Here is a 27,766-nt window from a genome sequence, read left to right on the forward strand (position 1 = left end):
AGCCTGGGAGTGTGAGAGCAGTTGCAAAAATTTTGCGAGCACGAGCAAGCGAGTACCCATGTAATTTTTGCGAGCAATTCGAGCAAGGGCCAAATTTTGCGAGCACTTTTAAATTGAATGGGATCATTCGAAACCCCTGCTAATCTCTGCAACAAGATTACAACTAATAGGAATGCGACCATCTCAGTAAGCCTTGTCAGTGCTGTGGAATATATATTCTTTAAGAAGAAAATAATAAGGGATAGTATTCTGCTTAGCCGGGATGTAGGAAAGTAAGTCAGAGAGTACGTTTACATGAAGGTTAGACAGTGCTACAGACCTCCCATTTCGAAATACGATGGCAGACCAAGATCTTATTAGGCAAAATATTATCATGATATCTCTCTTGATATCATGCTGTAATGATATCTTGAGATATCATGATCATGACATCTCTCAGGAAGTTACAAAACGAAGAAATCATTTTGTAAAGCTATCAATATATCATGGTGATAAGAGATATCTCGAGAAATCATAGAGAAATCGTGATATCTACTTTTGAAGTTTTTGTGTTAATTCTTCCCTGCGGATTTTTGAGCAAAATAGACTGAGGCTGCTCGCAGTCTAACTGAACGGGGTACCCGTCTTTGTCACCCTAAATTAACCAGACTAATTTAAACTGTATTCAAAAAGTTCGTAATTTTTTCACCCTCGAAGTATACGAAAGGGTAGCGAAATGAATTCAGATTTTTTGGGGTTTGATATTTTTGAAGGGTCAAAAAACACACAGGATCCAAAAGGGTATACTATTAAGTCCAAAATTATTCTCAAAATAGGTAGGAATACAGCACATAGCTATAGTCCAGTTACTTTATCAGCAGCGCAACAAGAAAAGACTGGGTTCTACGCTACTCTTTCACCGTGAGAGGACTGGACACCATCAGTTCAAAATGGCGGACGGACGGGGCGAATTTCACCAAAGAGCATTTTGTGGCCTTGAAGTGGGTTAATTTTGAACAAAATGCTTACTCCAGTCTTCGAACTAAGCCAGGACGATGATTTCGTTTACGTGCTTATCAGAACTCCGTATATCAAGGTAGAATTCGATTATTTTTGTACTGAATTTCATCTACAGTTGTAGCACGTGCCAATCCGTATCATTCTTGCTTCATGTAGATTACGCTACTTTATGTCACTTTCGACTTGTTGATTGTTCTTTCCTTTTTCTCAATCTGCAGATTTCAGATGTCGATTTCTGCATAAATGGCACAGAATTTAAATTTTACGTGAAGCCATACTTTCTTCGGTAAGCTGGCACCAACGTTTGCAATCAAAACCCTTTCATTCAAGCTAATAGGCCGCCATTTCCAAATTGTGGAAATCAGACTGCAGAATTGCAGTGGCTTTTTTACGGGAATGGGATGACAATTAATTTCTGTGCAAATTAATATTTTACCCCCTCTCCCCTAATGTGTTCTGTGCCCCTGTATGCCTTCACAACTCCAAAATGGTTCTCTACCCCTCCCCTCCCCCGAGTCTTCGGAATTTCAAAAATTGTTAACTTTTCCTCTCCTTCTCCCTTTTGCAATTTATGTATACCTGCCAACTCTCACCCATTATGATCTCACACATCGAGGACAATTTCTGAAGCCTGACTCACAAATCCGGACAAGTTGTTCTAAAAAAGCTTCTTTTCATTTCAGATTTGCTATGTATTATTTCTTTGCTCTTTATAACAATCACAAAAGCTTTCAAATGTCTATAATCCATTCGAATCCTAAGTGTTCAAAGGTTGTCGGAATATCTTCGGACATTTTCAGTAGTGTTCAGAAGTCTTTGGAAAATCTTCAGAAGTGGCTCAGACGTTTTCAGAAATCTCAGTCATGAGGAGACAAAAATCTCACGCATTTGACTCAAAAAAAGTTGGCAGGTATTATTAGTTTACGTTTTCTCTGATAGTGTTACTGCTTTCTATTTTCTTTTCTTTTCTTTTTTTTTCAATAAAATCTACTCAATAGCTGTTCTGCATAATATAAATAATATTATGTTGCATGCCGTGTCTTATTTACCAATAAGTATGGAAATAACATTTCTGTTGTCGTAAGTTATAATATTATTGTCAGTATTTAGTACTGTGCCAGTCAGTGGAAAGCCCTACCCTATCCTTCCCTGCAATGCAGGGAATTACAAGACATTTTAGTGGTCTCCTGTTATCTTATGTAGGTGATCTTGGACGGAAATACGAAAAAAATGTTTAGTTCACAATTTACGTAAACAACAAATAAAGCAAACTATCAAAGTTGGTACCGTGAGTAGTTGGCTCATATTCTGTTCAAAACAAACATGAAAGCCGAGAATTGGGAAGATGCCAGGCATATTTTGGATCTTCTAATAGGCCTAAATTAATCAACAATCATTAGTCTCTCCTAGATTGCCCAAGTATCCTGTTGTTCTAAAGGCAGAATTTTCAGCAAACAGAGTCACATATGAAGCCATCTTGGATTTAGGCATACAGAGAACATTTGGGATCTGTACAGACTTGAAATTGGGAGGCACTCTGAGGAGGGAGGTCACCCATGATGTAGATTAAGACTGTAGGAATTACTTTTCTTTCTGCTTCAGGTTGAACTTGCCCGGGGAGCTTACGGAAGATGGCAGAGAGTCTGCATCCTATGACATTGATAAAGGTGAACTTGTTTTACAAGGAGGTTGACTAATCTTTCTGCCTAATGTGGTACATGTGCATATAAATCAAAGATATTTTTTATAAATAAATAAATAAATAAATAAATAAATAAATAAATGAATGTGATTTTTTTTCATCCCACACGCACCAACGCACAAAAAAGAAATTGCGAGCACATTTTAACATGTAAATAATATTGACCTTTGGTGTTGAATCTACTAATTAAGTCGATAACATGTAAATAATTATTAACCTCAACATACATGTTCTACTAAGCTCAAAATTTACGCAGGTATAATATTAATTTGTTTGCTTTATCATTAAACATTTTCATTTATGCCATGCATAATAATATTATATTATTATTTGTTTAAATGTCATAGGGACATTTTCAGTTAAGCTGCCTAAGCTCCATCAGGGAGAGTTCTTTGAGGGTCTAGACCTGCTGACGACACTGTTGGCTCCCAAGAAGAGGGCCCCAGCCACGATCAAGCCTCTTATTGAACTAACCGGTGGGCACTAATGCATCACATTGCGTGGTACAATAACTTATACATGTAGTTCAACTGTAACTTATATTTCTACTCATTGTATACTACAGTGTACATTTCACTGCATGAAATGATCAACTTGTATACGTGTCTCTTTTGAACTTTTAGGAATTTTGAAAGCTGTTTCAATAATAATTTTAGAAACATTTTTTCACAATAGCTGGTAACATTTACATGAATTGACAGCAAAAATAAATGGTTACCGGCCCCCAACAAGAACCCTGCTTAGGGCCTCTGTTGCTCTTTAGCGCCAAACCAGTTCTAACATTTTTCGTCTAGCATTAACGCATATAAGTTTTCTTTTTTCGTTAGAACTGTCCCAGTTTGGAATGCTTTGTCTCCCACTGAAACGTATATGCTGACTCTGTTACCGTGTTTATTGATGATTTGTTCATTATTAGTTGAACGCATGTATTTATTTAATAAGTACATGTAGTTCGTTGACTCGCCATCCTTGTAATGTGTTAGATTTTGCGAGTGTGAGTAATTTAAATTTTTGTATATGCGTGTGTGTAGTTTGTTCGTTATCAAGTTAATCTTGTTTGCTTTGTTCTTTATTTTCACCTTCACTGCCAATGTTATGGACATCCGTGTTCTGAACTGCCCATTGCCAGATTAGCTTGCTACTGCAATTAATGTTAATTAAAGGTATGAGGCTGGTAACACAATTCTTACTTTGCTTGTATCTCTTTGTATCATTGAAAATTTAAAGATGGCAATCAAGAAAGTGAGCGTGAGGATGATGATCATGGCAGCGACTTCGACTTTGATTGGGAAGTTGAGCAACACCTACCACAATCTAATCAGGTCAATGCAGGCAATAATTATAATAATTCTTAAATAAATGTACACGTAACTTAATGTTCCCTTTTGAGAATCTCAATGTCAGTTTATTTTTACACTGTGAGCAATTCCAATTGCACATACATGTACATTGCTTCGTTAGTGCTCATGACATTTTCATTAATATTTTCATTAAGTCTCACAGCAAGTTCTAAAACTATTTGCCATGTTGCATTTAGCGAGGCTGAGAAGTTTCATATAAAGATCTGATTTAAAACTCCCCCAAAACACATAAGCTGGTCACCTTTTTGAACAGAAAAATGGAAAAATTTGATAAATTTGATAAACTGATAAATTCCATGATGAGATCAGACACGCTACAAAAAAATAAAAAAGAAAGAACAAAAGAAAGAAAAAGAAGAAAACATACTGTACATGTAGTGCAAAGATGATGCAATTTTTTTGCAAAAGTAAGAAGAAAAAAAAAACAAAAAAAGAAAGAGAGAATTAATGTGTGCCCTGCTGGGCAATAAATAATCTTGTTATTGACCTGGAAACTGTTTTCATTTACAGGAAAATACGGGCATTATCCTAAATGAAACAAAATATGGATTTGCCAACCAGAAGAGTGCAATGTTTAAAGGACGTGAGGTAAGCCTGGTTTGAGTTTGTATTTAAAGTGCGGCTAGGGCCTCTTCGTATAAATGAATAACGGAGTTAGTATCTAAAGAAACTACACAATGGTTCTTGAAGAAACTGTTTCCTTTGAAAGTTTGTCTGACTAATCATCCCGCAACTATGAAGCAACCACAGGCCCGAGCATAAATACATTGTCCATACAAGTTTTGCATCCAGTGCAAGATCTTGGTATGGAATACATGTGCATGTGTGTTGATAAGCATCAAAATCAAGACCTCTAGAGGCCATTTTTCATTCATTCTAGTAACCGGGATGGAGTACATCTCAAGCATGTTAAGGCATGGCTCAAGACCATATCTGGGTGAAAAAACAGAATCAATCATAACTCTCCAGAAATTTACTGAAAGACCACCAAACTTGGCAGCGACACAGAAATTGATGATCTTAACTCACTTCTAACCTCAAATCTTGAAAATAGATCTCACGTGACCGGTTATGATTGTTTCTTTGCCCAAGCAGAAAATAGAAAATGGGGTGCCGAGTTTACATATGATGGATATTGATTAGAACGTTTCTCTTACCGTCTGGTTATGCCTTACATGAATCTGTCCTGAATGGTTGACCTCACCATTTAATAAACGGATTATTTAACAAAATAGGTCACATGACTTATTAAACTTCATAATAATATTTTAATAAAACCAAAATCTATTCCATTCAGGACAGATTCAGTTACTATACGATAGAAGCTACAACCGCACATGCTAAGCTTTGAGTCACAATGAACCATTCTTACCCCATCTGGCAATTAGTTTTGAGCGCAACTGTGACGTCATCAAGCACGTGACCACTGTTCTTATGCCTTAAAGAATTTAAGGTCGCTGTAATACGTCAATTACATGTACAAACTTATGGCCACCCTGGGGATTTTAAAAAATATTGATTTCAAAGATAGGGAGTTTCAAATTCGCGGGGGGTCTTAAGTAAAGAATAAGCCATGCCTTAACATGCTTGAGGTGTTCATATGGCAAAGATTACCAAGATCTTGGTTGCCAGAATCAAGCTCTCATGTACTGTAACTGGGCTAGCCCGCCCTCTTATATGAACACATCAAACTTTTTACAAGGGAACTGGTGGTGAGGCGAGATCTTGGAAACTGAGTCAGCCTGGTTTGCTGGGCTGATATGAAAAGGCCCCTTAGTTTAAGCTCACTAACATTTAGGTTACTAAACAGTTAGGATGCATTAGCAGGACTTAGGGGGTAGGGGTGGGGCTGGCGTAAATGGTAGTCACAATGGGCAACCCCCAACAAGTATGTTTCTTACACCAGAATATTTTAGAAATTTTAAATGCCAACTTGAAAAGATAAGATAATTGTCCACCTGTGTTTGAGCTGTATAAGGCATCAGCTCTTGCAGGCCAGTTAGTACGTATACAGTGTGGGTCCCAGTAGATCAAGAAGACTGAAAAATAAGTTCACAATTAACATGCAAATGAAATTCATGCCAGTGTAGTGTGGTCAAGTGGTTAGGGTGCCAGACTTGAAATCCGGCGTTCCCGGGTTCAAGTCCCATTGTGACCACTATCTGGAGTTGTTTCTCGGTAGCCCCAGGTTCAACTCCTCGGCCTCATTTGTAAATAGCCAGATGGTCCGCCTCCTGCCAGCCGGGATTCTTAACCATGTTATGTTGTATTTGAAATATTTGTTTCTTCCTGTTTGTTTCATTGTCCCTGAAAAACGTCTTTCGGGGAGAGGGTAATTAAGTATTTTTTTTTTTTTTACCACGGTTTTGGTAAGCTATTGCCCTTTCATTTCCAGGGCTGATCAATATGTAATTTCTCCTTACATTATCAGTACACTGTCAACCAGACAGGTGAGGAGAATAAAGCAAATCATCAGCTAAGAGAATGATATTGTTTGATGTAACACCAAACTCTCTGAACTAACTTTGGAAGGAAATGTATAGCAGTCAGTCAGGAGAATTAACATTCAGATCGTGCGAGTGAACGGGTTAATTTATAGTCGACAGTTGGCTGTTAGCTGTGTGTATGTTTTGTATCAGGCAGAGCTTCATGAGATTGCAGAAATACCAGATCCTGATGCAATGAGCTTGAGTGAAAGACGAGTGGCCAGGAAGACAGCTGAAGATATGAAGTTTGACGAGGAATATTATTTGTAAGTACAGTACACCTTTTGGCCATAACCTTCCGTATTGTTTTCGCGTTACCCATTCATAATGTACGTGCACAATCTCGTTCCTAGAGCCCTCTTTCCTTTTGGTCAGCACCAAAAACGTGGACCTCGTTGTTGGTGCTGACCAAAATGAAAGCGGGCTCTGGGGACGAGATTGCTAGTTGCAGGGTTAGAGCGGTTTTCAATTGAATGTTGTAAAACTAAAACCAAAGTAATTTCTCTGGCCAATCACAACAGATGTAAACAGCCCAATCAGCCAATCAGAACTCGAAGCAAATACACGTAACCTGCGTCAAGCGCGGGAAAACGCGTGCGACCATGCACGATTGGTTTTGGTTTGGCTTCCCATTGGTTGAGAAAATGGCGCGAACTTTACCAACTAATCATAGAGTCTTGTAAAGCAAAACCAAAACAAACGCGAAATTACTTTCGACACTCAATTGGAAGCGGCTCTATCATTAAGCGTTCTCGTTTTCGTGGGCCACCCCTCAACTCATAGAATGGTTCAAGGATTGGCAGAAAACAGTATTGGAGCAATAAACAAACAACAAACAATAGACTCTAGCTGTAAAACAATAAACATGCAGGGACACCCACGGTTCATTTCGGTGAATAGAGAACTTAAGCCGCGACGACGGCAACGCCAACGAAAAGGTGACTTGAAAACATAACTTCATTTTGTGTGTGTCTGCTCTTCAACTTACGTACAAAAACAACAAACTACCCAGGAACCAAATTGGTAAGCGTGGCGTTCATATTAAGAAGGAGAATGAAAAATTCACCGTCGTGTGTTCACGTTCTCCACAAAACCTTGAATTTGGTCATTTCACGTTGTTGTTTTGCAGAGGACGGCAAAGAAATGTACTAACATTTAAAATGCACGTACAGAGCGATTGTTTTGCTCATCAAGTTAAACCTATGGTTTTGTGGCGTTCTCGTTGCCGTCGCGACCTACTTAACACAACACGAAAGATTCTAAAGATTGCAGAGGTTTCAGTCGCCGTAATAGCTATTTAACCTTCCTAAGTAAACGTACCTTTCAGTTCATCATATTTTCTTTCATCATCTGAACAGGGCAGACTTTTTCAGTGAGGACCAAATTCAACATCTCCTAAACTTCAAGCCTCCCTGGTATGCTGAATTCGTACAGCACAAAGAAATTGTTTCAAAGGTACTGTACACTTTCAGTGCTTATAACCTATGTTAAAGGCGCTCTTCGTTTGTCCCCGCGTTGAGGATGTTTTAACGATGATCTAGGACGAAGAAGCAAGCATTTCACCCCCCCCCCACCCCCCCTCCCGACGCGCGGCCTCGCGTTCTCCGCAGTAAACCAACGCCCTGAATGGTACACCCTAGGGGGATGGGGAGGAACAAATGAGCGAATGGAAGCAAGTCTATACCCCTCTTGATGTAGAGAATTCAAGGGGTGAGGGAGGAGTGGGTAGCCTAGGCCGTTGGATTCGTCACATCAAGGTGCCAGAGATGCAGTCTGTGAAGAAGTGTAAACAAAAGCCCCCCCCCCCCCCCCCCGCCCACTCACCCCCAGTTTACCGCCTTTTATGATGTTTTTATGCGAGTGGAAATGTTGAATAATTTCTAACAAAAACTGAATTCATTAATTTCAGAATAAAACGGAAGGTTCAAGTGGTACTGATGAAACAACAGGTAAAACAAGTTTGCAAAACATTTACGATATTAACGACAAAACGTGTTTGTCACTCAAAGCTGCGCTGTTTTTGTTTTCAGTTCAATTTACAGATTTCGAAAAGGACCAACTGAGGAGGCTACCAAACAAAGATTATATCCTTTTGTGCATGTCAGACACTGAAACTTGTATGACACTGAAATTAAACTGTGTTTCTGTTATTGGTTTAGTATAAAAATCAGAAATTTGTCCTCGGATTCCCAAACAGAACTGTACTTTTTTCCCTATCTTTCCGGTTCTTTTTTTTTTTTTTTTTTTTGGGGGGGGGGGGGGTGGAGTGGGCGTTAGGGTCGTGGTGAAGTGGTGAGAGCGCTTGCCTCCCACCAATGTGGCCCAGGTTCGATTTCCGGACTCGGCGTCATATGTGGGTTGAGTTTGTTGTTGGTTCTCGTCCTTGCTCCAAGACTAGAGGTTTACTCCGGGTACTCTGGTTTTGCCCTCTCCTCAAAACCCCACATTTCAAAATTCCAATTAGATCTGGAAAGTTTTCCCTGCGAAAACTGCGCGTGAAGGGCCTTGGGGAGCGCACACTCATTTCATTAGTGACATGAAATGACATGATATGGCGTGACACATGCACATGACGTAACACAATATGACGTGACATGATACACCTAATTGCATGGTTTTAACTAGATGCTTCCTTAACGTAGTTAAAACCTTCTAGACGACAAAGAAGAGTTGCCGCTGTATCTTGGGCTCGTTGACATCATTTATGCTTACGCATACAACCATCGCACCACAGAAGGAGAAAACACAGTGAGGAATTGTTATATATTGTGTAGGGTGATGGCAAATGATTAGTACGTATGCCTTAGGCGTCCGCGATGGATCAAGGCCTAACTTCTGCCGTCGTGTTTTTACCTTAGGCTAGACTCTTTGCCCCACGTTTTCTTTCTTCATCAGGGTCTATTAATTGGGCGACATACTGCTAGAGGGAACTGCACTCCAGCCTAAGTGGCCCACAATGCCGGATCTTAACTCGGTTTCTGTAGCATGAAGCAATTAGGAGTATTGACACTCCCCCCTGGATGGGATGCTAGTCCATCGCAGGGTTACCCCCAGCAGTATGTCGCTGATACCCATTTATACACCTGGCCCCAGTTGTTCAAAGGGCGGATAAATTTAACAAGACAAATTAATGAGCAGTGCACTTCATCCACCATTAAGAACTCCTCTACCACAAAAAAATTAATGTAACTGACCCTGTCAACCATACTAGACCTCTATAACGGTAATTTAAATTTTTTTATGGTAAGCCAGATTGCAAATTCTGGAAAGAGCACCTTTAAGGACGGTGCCTACTAATACCGAAGTATTTTTGCGCGGTTTATGACTATGCGGGAAGAGCAGATCTTAGCAAGGGCTTTGGAAATCCAAAAGAAGGTTGGGGGTAACCACGCATTTTTTAGAGATAATTAAGCAACAATTATTCTAAAAAGCAGTAAAATACAAAACAATGTATGGTATTTTCTTCCAAATTAATGCTTTGTTATCGATGAAAAATGCCTGGTAAGTTCTGCTTTCTCCGCATAAATTTAAACCGCGCAAAAATATCCCTGTATTAGTAGGCACCACCCATAGGAAACCTGAGTATCACGAGATGTGCAGAACATATGCGCAGTAACAATGTTAGGCACCGTCAGGCACCGTCCTTAAATTGGTTAAAAGACTAAGTTTGAGAGTCTTGTTTATCAAAACATCGAAGATGTAGCTCCGTAAATTCAGGAATTTTTGCAAACGTTTGTATGAAGAGGCGCAAACTTGCCCGTTTCCATACAACCGTATAATTTATTAAATTTTCAGAATGAACGTAACTATATTGTCGCTATTTTAAAAGACAATACTCCCAAACTTGTTCTTTTTATTAATTGTAAGCTGCTCTTTCCAGCATTTGCAATTGTTTTGCGTTATCTGGCCTACATGTACACATAGTTAATTAAGGGCAATGGTTATGAAATCTGACAAACTTCTGTGGTATGTTTTTGTTTGCCTTTTTGGCCTTGACCCTGCACAAACAACAATAAAATTTGGAATGGATTGGAACAACTGACCAATCGAAGCGTTTTTGTTAAGATATTCAACTGTGGTGTGAACCTTAAAACATAGGATCGTGCAGTGTCGCGGCCCTTCCAACATAAATTGCAGCACCATTGTTTTCATGGCAAGATTTCCTAACCAGTCCCTCAATTAACTATGATGTACATCAAAATTTTAAATCACCGTGATAAGGGAGAATAACACGTGTCTACTTTGCTACAGTAGGAATCTAAGTAAAAGACTCGGGATTCTTGTGTTGTTTGATAGGTTGAGTCTCCATGGACGATTGCCAGAATAAGTTCCACCTTCTCGTGGTTCGAGGTAATATATCCAAGCTTTTATAACTATTTCTCTCGTGATTTTTGCAAAGAGATGTGTGACGTGAAGGCCGTGTGTGTCTGCACGCCATACATTTCGGTTCCCCTTTTTGAAAAGATATTTTCTAACTTTTATATTTACTCGAGCTTGAGACAAATCTTAACGCATTTTCTCGGTTCCTTCAAATTCAATGCCATAGAAGTATTCATGAACTCAATCTCTTGTCTCAGTTCTATCAGTCTACGAATACGTGAATACGTTACATACGTTTATATACATGTACATAGCTAGAATTGTATGAAATACAATTACAGTAGCAATTACAAGGACAATTTATACAGCGCCAAAATCAAAAATTTTTAAGGTATTTTACAAAAGTGAGAAAAATTCATCACAAAAACAAGGGTGTTAAAAAATGTACAAACAAATGTCTAAATGTGTGAAATTAACTAGGTATTAACTAAATGTTTGTTTGAAAAGAAACATTTTTCACTCACTTATTTTTAAAAACATCAATTGTAAGTACAGTTGCTTATTTCAATGGGTAACGAGTTCCATAATTAAGGAGCACAGACATAGAACGCTCTGTCTCCTTAACTCTTCAAAGTGAAGGGAAAGGAGTAGCTAATAGTTTTGAAGAAGAAGATCTAAGGTTCGAGCAGGGGTGTAAATTGAAAGTAGGTCTTGTATATAAACAGGTGCTATATAACTAGAACATCCTACTGGCTTTCTCGGGGACTTCAACAAAGATTCCTCCACAACAGCACATTTCTTTCTTTGTCCTTTACGAGTAGTCGTGATGTCCCAATATATTATACCCTTCCTTTTTATACAGTCTTGCCTCTGTTTTTTAGGAGCAGGGATGGCGCAGTGGTGAGCACTCGCCTCTCACCAATGTGGCTCGGGTTCGATTCCCGGACTCCTCGTCACATGTGGGTTGAGTTTGTTGTTGGCTCTCGTCCTTGCTCCAAGAGGTTTTTCTCCGGGTATTTCGGTTTTCCCTCTCCTCAAAAACCAAAATTTCCACATTCCAATTCGATCTGGAGAGTGTCTCCAATTAGTGCTCTGCGCTAAATACATTGACTCTTCAATAAAAGTAGTTTTATTATTATTATTATTATCATCATCATCATCATCATCATCATCATCATCATCATCATCATCATCATCATCATCATTATTATTATTATAGTATATCTTAGAACCAAAAGGTCGAGACAGCAGAAAACAAATTGTAATTTTTAAGAAGATTACGACATTTTTTAATTTGTAAGACATGTTTCCATGTTACAAACATCATCGTCAGTTACAGAACATTTGAAACTATTGTTGTCACTTAATCAGAATTAGTTATGCATGTTTCGCTTAGTTGTTATATAGTCCTAACGGTTTTTCAAATATTCTGTAACTGACGATGATGTTTGGAACATCGAAACATATTTTTACAACTTAAAATATGTCGTAATCTTCTTAAAAATTATATCTTATTAGGTGGTTTTACATGTAATACGCGCGGATATTTTGCGAGTTAAATACGAGCAATGAGGAAAATGTCCGCGCGTATTGTCTTCTCTTTTCTGGTAAGAGTGTTCAAATACACCCGGTATTATCTGTCCATCAGTATATTGCGCGTGCAAATGACGTAAACAACACAAAAAGCGAGTGAAATGTCTTTGTTTGTATTCGCTTTGTTGTAAACCGGTCAAACCGGTACACTACAGTGTATTGCGGTCTTATATTTTGCGCGTTCTCTTGACCTTGTTCGGTGAAATGACATAAAAGTGGAATAATAAATTTATAATTTATTCAGTCCTTTTACAGTATTCACGATGTTCTAATATCCTGCGCCCGTCGCTCGCTGTCCTATCCCCTCTATCGGCACTGGTCGCTCGTCACAACAGTTATAGAAGACACAAAGAAAATCTTTGCACTTGGTATGTTACTACCTGTTTCATTACAACATGTTTCCTCTATGAACACCCCACCCCCCCCCCCCACCCCACCCCACTCCTCCCGTTTCTAATCAACCTCGTGTCTAGGGTCTTCGCGTCATTCAAAATGGCTTTACGGAGAAGACCCTGTGGAGTATTTTGTCATGTGAAACACTTGATTTTCGTCTTTTGTTCACAGTTTTTCGTGGTCATATATGGATGCTTACCATTTTTGATCCCGAAAAAGTGTAGCTAGGACGAAAATAAAGTATTTCACCATGCAAGTGGATAAATAAGAGTTATCCGCTCTTTGGACAACCTGGGCCTGGTATTCATCAAGCGATGGTGTCGACTGGCTGTTTAACAATGTAAGTAGCATCGTGGTCGATGGTGATTGGTGGATGACGATCGAAATGCACCAATCATCATCAACCACGGTGCAACTTATGTTGATTCATAGCCAGTCGACACCATGGCTTGATGAAGATCAGCAGTATATCGGGCGAAACGTCGCGATCAACAACTATATCATACAATTGTGAGACGAACGATTAATTTTGCGCTAACAATTTAGTGCATTCGCATAAAGCACGAAGGGCATCTGAGAGCGTGAGAGAAGTGTAACTATACTAATTTCCCGGACCCTAAGACCCTATTTAGGACAGAGGACAACATCTAGCTCTTGTGTTACACAAGTGTTTATTGGTAATAGTAATAACATTTAAAGGCCCACTGTCACTTACCGGACGTGATGTTCCACGCATTGAAACGCAAATACCAATCACAACAGATAAATAATACACTTCCTAGAAGTGATGGCGAAAAATCCCAAAATTTCGCATTAACAGCGGTGAACCTTAAGTGGAAACTCAATTGACGTGAAGCATTGTTCACTAAAATAAATGCAGACTAACGTCTCTGATTTTGGATTGCCAAATACTCGACGACAGTCTTGCAACCACACCCTGTCTAGGACGGGTCCGGGACAGACTCGCTTGAAATTATATACCCTGTTCAGGACAGAGGGGCCAAAAACCATACCCTATCCAGCGGCACGTCCCCGTATAGCCCATATAGGGGAGTACCCCCCCCCCCCCGGGACTAATTTCTTTTATTTTTACAATATTAGTATTGGTTTGGTTTGTTTGTTTGTTTGTTTCTAAGGTCGCCGAAAGCTGTTGAAATGTCTACTGGAAATCCATGCTCTTTGTCGCGAGGACGATCCTTGGTATCTGTTGAATGATCTTTATATTACGGACTACTGTGTCTGGATACAGAAAGCCAGGTGAACGTTTCACAAAATAAAACAAATCAAAACCAGAAAATTTGTTTAAAGATCTCGAATACGCTTCGCTTTAAAAACATTTTTTTCCGTTAAAAAAAAAATAATAAAGATGTCTCCCTCTTTGTGTACTAAGAAGGTTTGGCGCTGTTGCGAGTGAAAAATGATGTGGGTTCCTCGTTCCCACGGGACGAAAAGAGGAGAGACCCTGGGATCGAGGTTGGGTTGAATTTTGACCCAAACGAGGCAGGAGGGGAAGGGAAGCACTCTATATTATTTTATTGGCTTCGCCATAAATAACATTGAACTAAGGAAAGGGTAAATGACAATAAACAAAGTCGTAATACGTGACAAATCGCTGGGACATTGCAACATTTAATGCCAATAGTCCATTTCCAATTTGCTTTGAACCTCATTATGAAAGCGAGGCTTGGTGCAAAGTTTTTATCATGAAAATAAGTTTTCATTCACATGCAAACAAAGCTAATTTTCATATGAAAAGCTTTGCACTTAGCCTCGCTTTCATGATGAGGTTCACAGCAACTCGGAAATGGTCTATTATTGCGACCCAGATTTTATAGCTACCTCTCCTGGTTTTCAGTGATGTTTATCAACCCGCGGTCTGCATCACTCATAACAAAACAGGCAATCAAATACCAGCTTACTTCCTTTTTTTACGATTGAACTCACGTATAGATAAGGGTGCTAGTTTCTAAAGAAACTGTGGTCAGGGGCACCCAACGGATCGTTTAGGTAAATTATCTGTTCGGAAGGCCCATAATCCCCTACAATTTTCTAAAGGGAATTTTCACTTCGAACTTTCGTGATATGGAGAACTTTAGGCCTAGTGTTTTCGGGTTGATAAAAATATCATTTCGAGGGCCAAAAAAGGTCAGGTAAGATTTTCGGAAAGGAAATAAGACCTAAGATTTTTGGGAAATGGACCAAAATGCCCTAGTAATTTCGAAAAGACTCAAGTTGCCCTAGAATGACCGAACAGATAAAAATATTTTAGCGCGGCCTGAAATGAACCTACAGAGCTTTAAAGGCACTCCAGATAGCCTAAAATAACGTTTCAAAGGATCTGAGAGAAAACTGTCGCTGGGTGCCCCTGTGTGGTGCTACATCGCTGCATGTAGCCTGCGAACGGAGACGTATTTCCGGCTGTCGCTTCTCTCTCCGCAGAGAAATACATCTGCGTTCGCAGGCTAGCGGCATGGGCAGTAGAAACAAATGTTTGGTTTTATTATTCAGCACATCGTAACACTACCCAGATATAGTTGTCGTGCACTCGATATTCTTCGTCCGTACACGACAGATGTCCCAGGATATAAGTATATTTCGCGTGTCGGGGAGAAAAATGGCAAAATAAAGATCGTCTCTCGTGCTTTGTCATCAATGTGTTGAATAATAAAACAATTACTCTGCACAGATCGCTTGATTTTAGCCAACTCGGCCTACGGCCTCGTCGGCAAATTATCAGGCGATTTCGCAGGACAATGTTAATTATCAACAGATTTGATAAGGTAATTTGGAGACCTTTTTAGCTCTCGAATCTATTTATGGCGGCGAAATTACCTCCGCAACTATCAAGTTCATGAAACCAAATATTTGAACTAACGTAGCCTTGTTTTATGTAATGGCTGTCGATCTTCGCAGGCATCTTTTCTCGTGAGGCTACCGCTGAAATAACTTCTTTTCTTTTTTTTTTTTTTTTTTTTTTTACTTTTTTCCCTGCAGCAGTCGCAAGAAGCTGTCTTCTTTGGCGCTAAGCCTTGAACAGGTATAATTCTGTAATAATTATATGTCCCCTGTTTCATTAGTTAGATCCGAGAGACCTCACACGACTAGGACGGCATCATTAAGGAATTTGTCACTTAGAAATTCTTAGAATTTATGTTTTTTCAGACTACGTTTTCGGCGATTATTACAACTCGTCCAGTTTCTCTGATTTGGCCGATCTATCTAAAAACTAGATGACGTCATAGGAACGTGCTGGTTCACGTGGTGAAAGGACAAGTTATTTTCGTTTTCCCACTATGTTCATAAAATCTTCAATTTGGTCATTTCAGCTTATGGATTGGAAAAAACAAAAAGAAAAAGATAGCGGTAATGGGTTAATTAATAGGCGTTATCAACCTTAAATACTGTACATACATATATTCATACATACATTTATTTACCCTCGGGATAAATGAGGTGGGTTACACCTCTAGCAACGATCTGTAGATCGTCGCAAAGTCCTGAAATACCGTTCCTTGCCTAATTGGGGCTTAATTCACGCAGTTCTCCGCCAAATAGGGTTCTGTTCTCGTGTACGTGACTATATATAAGGAGTACTGCATTGTGTAAACCTCATAAGGTGTGCAACGTCAGTTTGAGATACGGAAACGAGTGTTGACCAACGAAGATGACAGCGTGGCAAAGTTTTTTCCACCATCTTGGATTTTACCACTCACTGAAAAGACACTGGAGATGAGGTTGTTTTAAAAAGGCATGCAAACGAGGCGTAGGGACCGATGCAATGCAGAATGCAAGTTGCCTCGTTTCTATGTCAAACCGCAGCATTTTCAGGATCGAACTGTAATTTGGGACTCGACGGTGCCAAGGAGTTTACTGGATAAAAACTGTCTATGTCAATCAGAACGCGCGATTTTGACGTTTTTATTGTCTAAATCCCCCCTTTGAGCTGTGACAGTCATGTTTATTTGTTTTCTTTTAGGTTAAAATTCACAAAAGTGACTTGTCGTGGCAGTTAGAGGAACTGGAGTTGGCTGCCTCTCTTGTGCAAAGAGAAGAACAGAAAACGTTGGACAGTAATGCTGTAGAACCGCCTGAAGTGGATGATGATGATGATGACGATGACGATGATGATGATGGTGACGATGATGATGCTGATGATGATGATGATGATGATGATGATGATGATGATGATGATGATGATGATGATGATGACGACGACGACGAAGATGATGATTGTGGTGGCGGTGGTGATGGGGAGGGTGACGATGACAATAATAACGACGATAAACTTGAAGCAAATGAAGAACTTATCAGTGTCGCTGATATTAAAACAGACATGCCAGAGCCCTGCCAGTCATTGGACAGTGGAGACAATCATGAGCCAGCAAAAATAAATTCTGACAGTGTTAAGAATACCGACTCAATAAAATAATCCTGACCATATAACAAATGACAAAAGCACAAGATGGCGAGAAGACGCTCATGTATCGCATACCCAACTTTATTTGTCGGCACTCTGTGTTTGTCGTCGCTAAAACATTCGCCTGTAAAATGGAAAGAACGCCACTCTGTGTCGGAAAAATGTTTGAGAGAAAAGTGCTACATCTAACTTCATGTCTTTCATGTCATTGAGTCTACAAGTCGACTAAAAAATAGTTCACTTGGACAATGGATTTACAGAGCTTTGATTGACTTTGCGACCAGGAAATATCAGTCATTACACTATGCTTGAGAAATAGCGGACATTAGATAAACTTTCTTGCAAAATGAAACAAGTAAGATCTAGTAATATTTTTTAAGGCTCCTTCCCCCTCCACAAATCAGCAAGACTCCAGGACCCCCCCCCCCCCCTCCTTTTAAGCGTTGACAAAAATTTCAATCCCCCCTGCCAAACCCCACCCCTCCCCCCTCCGATAAATAATGAACGGTCCCTCACTGCTATGTTCCTGTCGGCTCTGAGGAAACACTTTGGAAAAGCTATTCATTGACTTGTAATTACTCCCCCCCCCCCCCCCCCCCATTAGGCCCCCTGAAAGTGAATATGCCGTGAATATGCCCCCAGGTTACTTTGTTGCGACGTGAATGGAAGGAAATATTTCTCCAAATATGTCGCCGCTACAAGTCCGGTAATAAATAACAAATAGATAACAAATCTACTTGTTGAATTTGATCTTTACCAGGAGCCCATTACAATGGCAATGGGCTCCTGTCTTTACTGATAACATCTCTTCAGCGCCGTTGCAAAAATCTGCACGCAAACTAGGCGAAACCTTTAAACACCGATTTCGTCACATACCTTTATTGCAATATAGACTGCAAAGCAAATTTAAATTGTAAACTCTGAGTTTTGGATTTTATTTCCCTCCAATAACCCAAACATTACTGCAGGTTGGAGTATTGTTCAGCATTTGTCCATTTTGTTTCCTTTGCAAACACACAGCCAAAACAGAAAACATTTCACTTGAGTTGCGGTCATGTCAACGAGAGTTATTTTTAATTTTTGACCCAGTTGCACGTTCTGTACGTTCGATCAGTATTTGCAAGCGCAATAGCCTTCGCAAAGGTTATTGAAGGTTTCAATGTTCCCATGAAATCAAACGGACGAAATTTTTAAAATCAAAAACGAAACAAAATAAATCAAAGAGAGGAATCTCGTTTGAGAATTAAAAAATAACATAAATCAAAGCAAATTTTAACAAACTGAAGGACGTTTGCAATCACAATCGATATTTGCAGTAATAAGAAAACGAGACAAGAATCAAAAGCAGATAATTTTTTCATGATACTCCTCGACCACCGTAGTCCAGTTTTACGTCACCCAACGGACAAGTTACATTTGGAAAAATAAACGTTAGAATGTTTTGAAATTTGTTTCCTTTGTCTTCGGAGGAACCTACGCCGCAGACGAAGGTTAAAAGCCTGGGTCACTGAAAAGATCAATCATGACATGGGCGCTGTGCCATTTCATAATAGGGTAATTTGTGTCCATCAGGAGACAATAGAATCACTCACATGTCGGGTCTCAGCTGGATCATCTCTCATACTTTGCAATACTCGATCATGGCGGAGAAAGCTGACAAAAGCAAGCTAATTTTGAAAATCCTCGTTGGTGTACTAGCTGTAGTATGCTTAGCTCTGCTCATCGCGTTAATCGTCGTCGCCACCAGAAATAACAAGGAACCAGTTGCAGACAAATCATCTGGCGTGGAGGACTGTCCAGAGACCACCAAACTCAGCCCTCAACCCGCGCGATCCGCAAAGCTGTACCGCGATTTATCTAAGGAAGAAATCGTCGCTATACGAGATTACATCCTACGGCAATCGGCCCTTAATGTTACAGCGTACGATGAAGCGTCCATTAACGACAACTATATCTATTTGATCGAGTTGCAACAACCTCCAAAGGATAAAGCACTACAGTACCTAGACGGCAACGCCCAGCAGCCCGAACGCATGGCTCGAGTCGTTATTTACGGCGGAGGAAAAGCAAATCCAGACGTTACAGAATTCCTCGTGGGTCCTGCAGAAAATCCAAGCAAACATAGTGAAACAACGGGGCCAGGGCAGAAATACCCGATTCCTTTTAACGCGCGCTTCGCCGATCCCAAAGAGCTTGATGAAGTGGATAGACTGGTTCGTAATGTTACGAAACATGCTTCTCGACTGCTGAAGGAGAGTTATGACGGCTATTCGATGGATAAGGACTGCAAAGAAAAGTGTTTGACTTGGGGCTTTACAGGTTAGTTTTTCTTACTCGAAGTATCGAAAATAACTGGTGAAAACTGGCCCAGTTTGTAATGGGGGAGGTCGCGTAATAGGAACGGTGAGGGAGGGGATGGGGGCGAGGTGAGAGGCGCCAGTACACTCCAGGAGTACACGCTGATAGTTTTATAGAACAAAAAAGATAAGAGGTGAATACTTGATCTGCTGATAGAATGAACACGACTGTACGAGGGGCTACCACCAACGGCAAGCTTTATTTCCTATCCATGCTCAGAAATGCCCTTTCACAATCCAAGAATTGGCCGCCATTTTGACTTAGGGCCAAACGTGCCTCCTGCGTGCACCATAATGCAGTAATTTCTGTAAAATTGATTGCGAAATTATTCAAACTCCGGTTGTTGAATATTTTACGAATATAGTGAGCAAACACGAGATGACATGTTTGAGAGTTTATCATGGCTATGTCAACATGAGACACAACAGGAAATTTTTGCGTAGTCTACTGAGGAAAAAAGAGATCGAGATTGAAACCCTAAGGGGGACTCTCATATGAAAGGGGCAGGTATGCTCGTCGGAAATTTTGACCTTAAAGGAGACTAATCTGAGCGTGGCCCAAGCTTTTTTTTTACCCCTAGCTGAGACTAATAGAGACCATTTTAAACACAGACAAATATGTATTGTTTTTAAATTTCTTCGCGTGCAGCCCTAAACGAGACCTTCACGGCTAAATATAATGGCCTTTTGGCCAGAACACCCTAAGTGAGACCAAAATCTGAATTTTACACCCCACAGCGAGACGACGAGTATCCCCGCCCCTTTTATGAGAGTCTGCCCCCCCCCCCCCCCTCCCCCCAAAATTGAAACGAGCCAGGGAGACGAGTATTCGATAGCCTGCGTAGCTGGCGGTATTGTGGGCGCGCGCGAAAGAAAGTTTTGGCGGCGGAGCCGCTAAAAGCGAGCGGCGAAGCTGCGAGAAATACCGCCTGCCAGAGAACTTGGGTATTTTGAATGCCGCCCACTTTTATCACCTCATTGACCTCAACTGATCCCAATTAAATCAACCAATTAGAACAATTTTCGCGCGAAATATACGCGTAAAGGCGATCGTCTTACACTTTGTTGTTGTTGTTGCATGCATGGCGGATAAAGGAGAATTTGCATCGAAAGGAGACATGCCTACAAAGCCAGTTAAAGGAAGAAAAAGCCAAGAGGAAAACGCTAACGACTTTTGTAGGTTTTGTGGTGTCAATCTGAACATAAAATTCGGTTATTATCAGAAAAGTACCAAATTCGTTTCAACGGAAAATTTATTTAAACTTTCAGGTCGCGCGAAGCGTAAAGGCAAGACATTAGCAGAACTTTGCTCAGAAATTGGCCTGAACATTGTGGAGTCTACTGTTTTATCGAGTCGAGTTTGTCACTTTTGTGGTAGGAAAATATTCAACGTAGTTGAACTTGTCCGGTTCATTCGCTCCGGCCTAGAAAGAAATTTGGAAATTCCGCTCTGGTCTTCGGATCAATATACGCAAGTAAGGATTAACCGTCTTCTTCCGTCGTCTGTGTCTTCGCCGGACAGGAGTCCTCGAGCAAAAAAGAATTTATACAAGGACAGTTCTACCCCTAAGAAATCCTTCAATTTCTTAGAATCGACTCCTTCAAATGCAAGGAACAAAGAAAACAGGCTGTTATTTTTACCGAATAGTTTGTCATACTCATAAGCAAAGCAAAGTGTCCCTTGGGAAATATACGAGGGATCATCTAACATTTGATTGACGTATGTACTTCTCTCGACCAATCCGTTTTTCCCGCACACTGGTGTGCGGACTATTCAAAAACCCATGGTTTTCGTGCAGGCGGTATTTCAAAGTGCCCCTCCCCATTCTCCTCGCGGCTTCGCCGCTCGCTTCTAACGGCTCCGCCGCCAAAACTTTTTAATTCGCGCGCGCCTACAATACCGCCAGCTACGCAGGCTAAGTATTCGAGAGAGTTTTCCAGGTTTATTGAGTTCACAGTGTATGAGATCAACGAGAAATTAAACAATTAGTTAACAGCGAGACAAATGGAGATTCCTGGCAAAAAAATTGTCGCGGACGTGATCTTTGTAGCGTTTGTGGTTCTTAGTTTGTAGTGCTCTTTTGGCTCGTCACGCAATGGAGGGAAGATTGCGTGACGAGCCAATAGGGAGGCTATTCCTATATCATTTTAAAAATACCAAGGAGTTTTCAATGAAAAAAAAATCTCTATCTGAACTCCTTTGTCTGTTGTTGGTTCTTTTATGTGGTTTTTGGAGCGATTTATCGCGATTTCAGTGAGTTTTAGTTGAGCAAAGAAAGGTCACGGTCTATAACTCTCATAGAGCTTGGAGTACTTGTGGTTATTGATGGTCGCGAGTTGAGATATTCACGTGAAACGAGCCAGGGCGTCACTAAGAATCTACAGTTTGTTCTATCATCGTATTTGTGCTTCATGTAAGCTTATCGACTTAGTAAAGCATCATTTGTTCCAGCCAAATCTGTGTGTGTGATTATCTTAAATGCAACGTGCATGACAAAGATTTTTCCCATCAAATTTTTGAAGGGTATGTCAGTAAAACGCACATTTTCCGCATGTGTATTCTTTAAAACACTTGACCAAAACACGTGTGTTCAAGAGTGCTCTGATCGATTAGTCTTGATTGACATTTGGTTGAGGTTATATGTTATCTAAGACTTACAAAAGGTTCAGTTCAAGAGATTGTTCATGTTGTTACGGTGTCGCTCTCGCGTTGCAAGTTTCTCGAAGGGCAGTCAAATTTTCTACCAAAGGAAAAGAGAATTCAAGATCGCCTCCGAAGTTTTCAGCCTGCAAGGGCTTTCTACTCTTTAGGGTGAAAAAGTTATCCCTTTGGGGCGGAGCTTCCCCGTACAGTCCCTAAAAGGGAATACCCCCCCCCCCCCCATCGGGGGGAAAGGGGGCTGTTCCCGAACTCGCATGTTACGAACTCAGTATTCAAGAATTGATGTAGGATTGAAGGATTTTACGGTAACCTAGCATCGCGCGTTTATTTTTCGGGTTCGCTGTCTGTCTCATTATCGGTGCTGCGTTTCCAAGATTGCATAATGGCGATTACGTGGTGTACAAAGGATTCGTCTGGGATTTAGATAAACCCATTATAAGACATAGCTAAAAAGAAAAGCTGGCAAACGTCTTACCTTGTCTTATAAGATCACACCGCTCATTTTATGCGTTTTAGCGAGAATTTACAGCCGTTATTGCATGGTATTTCGCAATTCATTTTTTTTATCACAATGCACCAATACATGTATTGAGCTTGGGTTACCTGTGGTTGGCAAATTGATCCATTTAGGGTAAATTTCAAAGGTGATTGAATGTCTATGCGTTAATCCGTTGAAACTAGTTAGTCGATTATAGCAACATTATTTTCATATGAAAAGCAGTGAGGTTTGTATCAAAACAAAATTAACTCCAGCCTCGCTTTCACTAAAAGGCCAGGTCACTAGGCGCACAACCGTAAAATGGGCTAGTTACGAGATGAACTGATATTGTGGCAAGTCAGGTTTGGGGGCGGGGGGCAGGGGGGGGGGGGGGGAGGGTAATCCCTGGAATTTTTGTTGGGGATGTACGATGAATGGCTCAGTTCTCCAAACCCTGGCCATATTTCAGACCAAATTAATACGGTACTCTTTTTCAGACCTGGCCTCTAATATTCATTTCCATTTTCAGACCTGGGGCCCGTTTCTCGAAAGTTCCGATAACTTATCGGGCCCGTTAAGTATATTTTTAAATGTTTTTTCGCCGATTACTCAGTGATTACAGACATGTTACTTGGCCAATGTTGCCATAGAATTATAAGATTTTAAATTTTAGTTTTGAAAGCTATTAACAGTTGACTTCTGTTAAGGTAGAAACATTATCACGACAATCACTTACCGGGCCCGATAAGTTACCGGGTCTTTTATTTCGAGAAACGGGCCCCTGTCCCCAGTTGTTCAAAGGGTGGATAATTTTATCCACTGGATAGCTCGTTATCCGGCAGATAAAATGTGTGCAAGACTTTCACGATAGTCCTAGAATTTGTGAATAGAGTAGAAGTGTATGTCAAATTTAAGAATGGGATTGTGTAGAAAACTTGCCAAAAGCATTGGTTGGAGTACATTTGCTCCTCTGGATAGCGACTTATCCAGAAGAACTGGGGCCAGGTTTCTAGAATCAATATCCGTTGTCAGACTTGCATACCAAAATGGTTCACCCTATATTTAGACCTAAACGGCCCAAAAAAACTATACTCTGAGGTTCCGCACATACCGTATAGCATATATATGGAAACTGACCACCTCCCCGGGGGGATCTAACCATACCGTGAAAGCCACGGCTGCCATTTTTAAATAAGGTCTTTATAATCCCTTTACAGGACCAAGTACTTTTAAGGTAAACCAACGAAAGCACTGGACCTGGCTGATGAGGGACCTCATCGGATACTACATTCATCCTGTCGGCTTCGAAATCATGGTGGATACAGGAGGAAACGATGTATCGCTCTGGAAAGTCGAAAAAATATTTTACAACAACGCGACTTATGACACTGTAGAAGAACTTCTGATCGCGTTCGACGCCGGATCGAAGATGACTTTCCCGGCGCCCAAAGACAAAGGAAGCTTCTCAAATTATCAAAGACGAGGGAATCCACAGCCCGCTAAACCACTGCGAAACCCTCAGCTCTTTGAGCCTGATGGCAAACGGTACACGATCAGCGGACATCACGTAGAGTACATGGGCTGGAGTTTTGACTTCCGGTCGCGCACCACTTCCGGTATACAACTGTTTGATATCAAGTTCAATGGTGAGAGGATCGTTTACGAACTGAGCGCACAGGAAGCAGAAGCGTTCTATTCCGGTTGGGCTCCCAAGCCAATGTTCACAAACTTCCTCGATGTGGCCTGGGGAATGGGTTCTATGACCTTTGAACTTCTACGCGGGGTGGATTGTCCTAATACAGCAACCTTCTTTGATCTGGTTCATTTGATTGGCCGAAACGATCCCGCCAAATTCAAGAACGCTGTTTGCGTTTTTGAGCAGGACATGGGAATTCCCCTACGCAGACATTACGACACAAATTTCAAAGACGGTTATCATTTTTATGGAGGTATGCCTGGAAGTGCTTTAATCCTACGCACAGCCTCGACTACCTACAACTATGACTATGTATTGGATTACATCTTCTATCCCAACGCCGTCTTGGAGGTTCGAACGACAACAAGTGGATATGCCCAAACGACTTTCTACACCGTGGATGAAGATCCTTACGCCTATCAGATACATCCTCAAATGGCAGGTACCCTCCACGATCATATCTTCAATTACAAAGTGGACTTGGATGTAATGGGAACCAAGAATTCGCATCAAGTTGTACAAGTCGGTCTCACTAACATAACCAACCCCTGGTTTCCAAACGACTATCAAGTACAGAAAGTTCTCCATCGCCAGTTGCGGAAAACCGAAGACGAGGCGGTTTATAAGTACAATTTTAACACCCCCAGCCTTCTGAACTTCTTCAACTCGGAAAAGAAGAACTCTTATGGCGTTCATCGGGGTTACCGCATTCAAATCCGTGACATGATGAAACAGGTTTTACCGGAAAGTTGGCCAATGGTGAAGGGCGCGGCCTGGTCGCTAAACCAAATGCACGTGACCAAGCGAAAGGAGAACGAGGAGAAAAGTTCCTGTATGTACAATCAGCAGGACATGGCTGACCCCGTGCTGGACTTCCTCAAGTATGTTGATGGTGAGAACATCGAACAAGAAGATCTGGTTGCCTGGGTTACCTTGGGGCTAATGCACATCATGCACTCGGAAGATGTCCCTAATACAGCAACCCCAGGGAACTCCGCTAGTTTCCTGTTAAGGCCCTTCAGTTACTTCGACGAGGATCCTTCTATGGCCTCATATGATGGGGTGGTTATTAAGCCTTCGGATAAGGGGGCGCAGATTGAGAACTTTGGAACTCCAACTGGTCCAGCTTGCACCCCTAAAAACAAGTCGATTGAGTTTTTTGGACTCTATGGTGATTATTAGGTGGTCGGCATGCAACTTAAGAACTTAGAAACACTGGAAAAGAAACTTAGAAGAACGTTTACCGTATATATAACCAGCGTAGCAGGCGCATGAAAAATAGATGGCGCGCGAGCCACGCGCACGAGAGAGACACACTCGCGCTCCACGCTTTTTTCACGCCTTATTATATTTTTCACGAACCTGCAACGCAGCTTACCGTATGTACACAGAATTTTGGTCAATATTGATTTTGAAATGATAAATGATTTTATTACCAGTAGAACTTTTTTAAAGAATCCCCTTATGGATACAAATATATGTTACACTACATTATAATCATGGAAATAAAATATAAGCGCATTTTAAGAAAGGTTGAAGGAGAGTTTATCGAGTTATGTTTTCCACAGGAGGTTTTAGGCTGTGTAGCTGGGCAAAGGCGACTTTTGGGCGGCTGATAATACCGCTAGCTACGTAGGCTAACAGGAACTGTTTTAGTTTCTCAGTTTTTAAGTATTTTTATCTCTTTTTTTCACTGAGTAATGGCGGACTGCTTTCACGGGCATCAACTCAAATCAACAAAAACGCAAACATTCCATTTCAATCCGTTTTAAGAGCCCTGAAAAACGACTTTATAAAGAATAATACGATAAGCAAGACCCTGATTTCAATGCTCAAAGAAATAGGGTGTGCGAGGAATGCGAGTTGAGGAGTCGCGAGGTTCGAGTTGCGCGTTGGAGTTTGGAGTTGCGAGATGCAAACCTACAAATGAAAAAAAAAAAGTATTTTAGTCAAGGTCACATGTATAAAAGTTAGGAATCGCAAAGCGTATGAACACAAACATTTCAGGAAAAAAAAAGAGATATCCCCAGGGTGGGTTCTCTTATCTTTTATGAAGTTCAATTTTAATTTCTGTTTAGTTGCAGCCAGAGTGTTGCCTTTGTTTGTAAAGAAGTGTTCCGGATCTATGGCATATAAAATCTCAGACTAGTTAATTATAAAACATATTGGACAAATTCGATTCGTTTTCTTTTGGTAAAATTAACCAGTTAACTAGGAATCACGGCCGCGAAATTAGAGTCTTTTACTTGAAGGGGTTCTTTTTCAGATAAAAAAAATATATTTAAAAATTATTTATTTAAAAATTATTTACATCACCTACTGAAACGTTTTGGCGGCCTTTTCTTATTCCACTGCAATTATGATATAAAAGACCTCACAATCTCTTCCAAATTCTATAGTGAACTGCTTCAGCGGTGGGCAGAGTTTCGCGACGAATCTTCTACAGAGAAACTTTGGCAAAATGTAATTTGAAATAACAAAGACATTTGTATAAATAACAGGCCAATATTCTACAAAACTTATTTTGAGTCCGGTTTTATTGAGGTCACAGATTTTCTATTCGATTTTAATATTACAGAATCCTTTAATACTATTTCAAAAAAGATTGATAAAACAAATTTTCTAGTTTGGGCAGGTCTCAGACATGCTATACCGTCCCACTTAAAATCAAAATCAAAAACTGATAATCACACCTTTTTGGCAGGGCCACCTTCCCTGATAATTAATAACAACGCTTTTGATATTTTAAGGAAAAAGTCAAAAGACTATTACACGCTGATTTTAAGCAAAAAAGCACAATTTTCTAAACACTCGTTAGTTTTGAAACGTGATTTTAATTTAAGCGAAGATCAATTAGAAAAAGTGTTTATTTTACCTCATATTGTGTGTTCCGAGCCTTATGTTAAGGCCTTTCAATACAAGGTCCTTAACTCTATACTGTACACTAATACCAAATTATATAAGATAGGATTTATTACAGACTATAAATGTTCCTTTTGTAAGTCTGAACCGGAAACCCTGTTACACCTTCTTTTCGACTGCGTATTAATTTTACCCTTAAAAGGTACGTCCCAAGGAAATTTAGTCACGGCTGAGCGTAATCACAAGAATTGGCCGTTCTTATTGAAAAAAACAAAAAGGTCTAATCTTGACTAATGATTTTTTATTGCATTCTTCTATATTGTAAAACGTGCATCTTTGCGTTGCTTTGCATACTCCTGAACAGCTCGCGTAAAGTTCTCGTGTCACTAGATGCATTTAACTTGGAAGTCATGTTAGTACTCAGTAAGCTTATTTTGTTA

The 27,766-nt window shown here is 40.4% G+C and overlaps 2 protein-coding genes across 3 annotated transcripts; both read left to right on the top strand.

Annotated features, from left to right (window-relative positions):
* Positions 1-459: 459 nt before the first annotated feature.
* Positions 460-17,626, top strand: LOC146463200 (protein SHQ1 homolog). 2 transcript variants are annotated; one of them, XM_085084762.1, is made up of 16 exons: positions 460-1,075; positions 1,218-1,285; positions 2,602-2,666; positions 3,049-3,177; positions 3,929-4,023; positions 4,573-4,650; positions 6,702-6,814; positions 7,907-8,003; positions 8,458-8,497; positions 8,579-8,632; positions 9,196-9,296; positions 10,845-10,898; positions 12,706-12,829; positions 13,991-14,111; positions 15,849-15,891; positions 16,831-17,626. In XM_085084762.1, exons 1-16 carry the CDS (start codon positions 1,001-1,003, stop codon positions 17,281-17,283), a joined length of 1,710 nt encoding a protein of 569 aa, XP_084940888.1. In that variant the 5' UTR covers positions 460-1,000; the 3' UTR covers positions 17,284-17,626. The 2 variants fall into 2 exon arrangements, with proteins under 2 accessions (XP_084940888.1, XP_084940889.1); XM_085084763.1 differs by having other exon boundaries at positions 463-1,075; positions 15,852-15,891.
* Positions 17,627-18,864: 1,238 nt separating this feature from the next.
* LOC146463201 (diamine oxidase [copper-containing]-like) lies at positions 18,865-25,995 on the top strand. Its single transcript, XM_085084720.1, has 2 exons — positions 18,865-19,590; positions 23,986-25,995. Exons 1-2 carry the CDS (start codon positions 18,912-18,914, stop codon positions 25,644-25,646), a joined length of 2,340 nt encoding a protein of 779 aa, XP_084940846.1. The 5' UTR covers positions 18,865-18,911; the 3' UTR covers positions 25,647-25,995.
* The last annotated feature ends 1,771 nt before the right edge of the window (positions 25,996-27,766 follow it).

This window comes from Pavona decussata, unplaced genomic scaffold (assembly GCF_977016875.1).
Source record: "Pavona decussata unplaced genomic scaffold, jaPavDecu1.1 SCAFFOLD_180, whole genome shotgun sequence".
Taxonomy (NCBI): domain Eukaryota; kingdom Metazoa; phylum Cnidaria; class Anthozoa; order Scleractinia; family Agariciidae; genus Pavona; species Pavona decussata.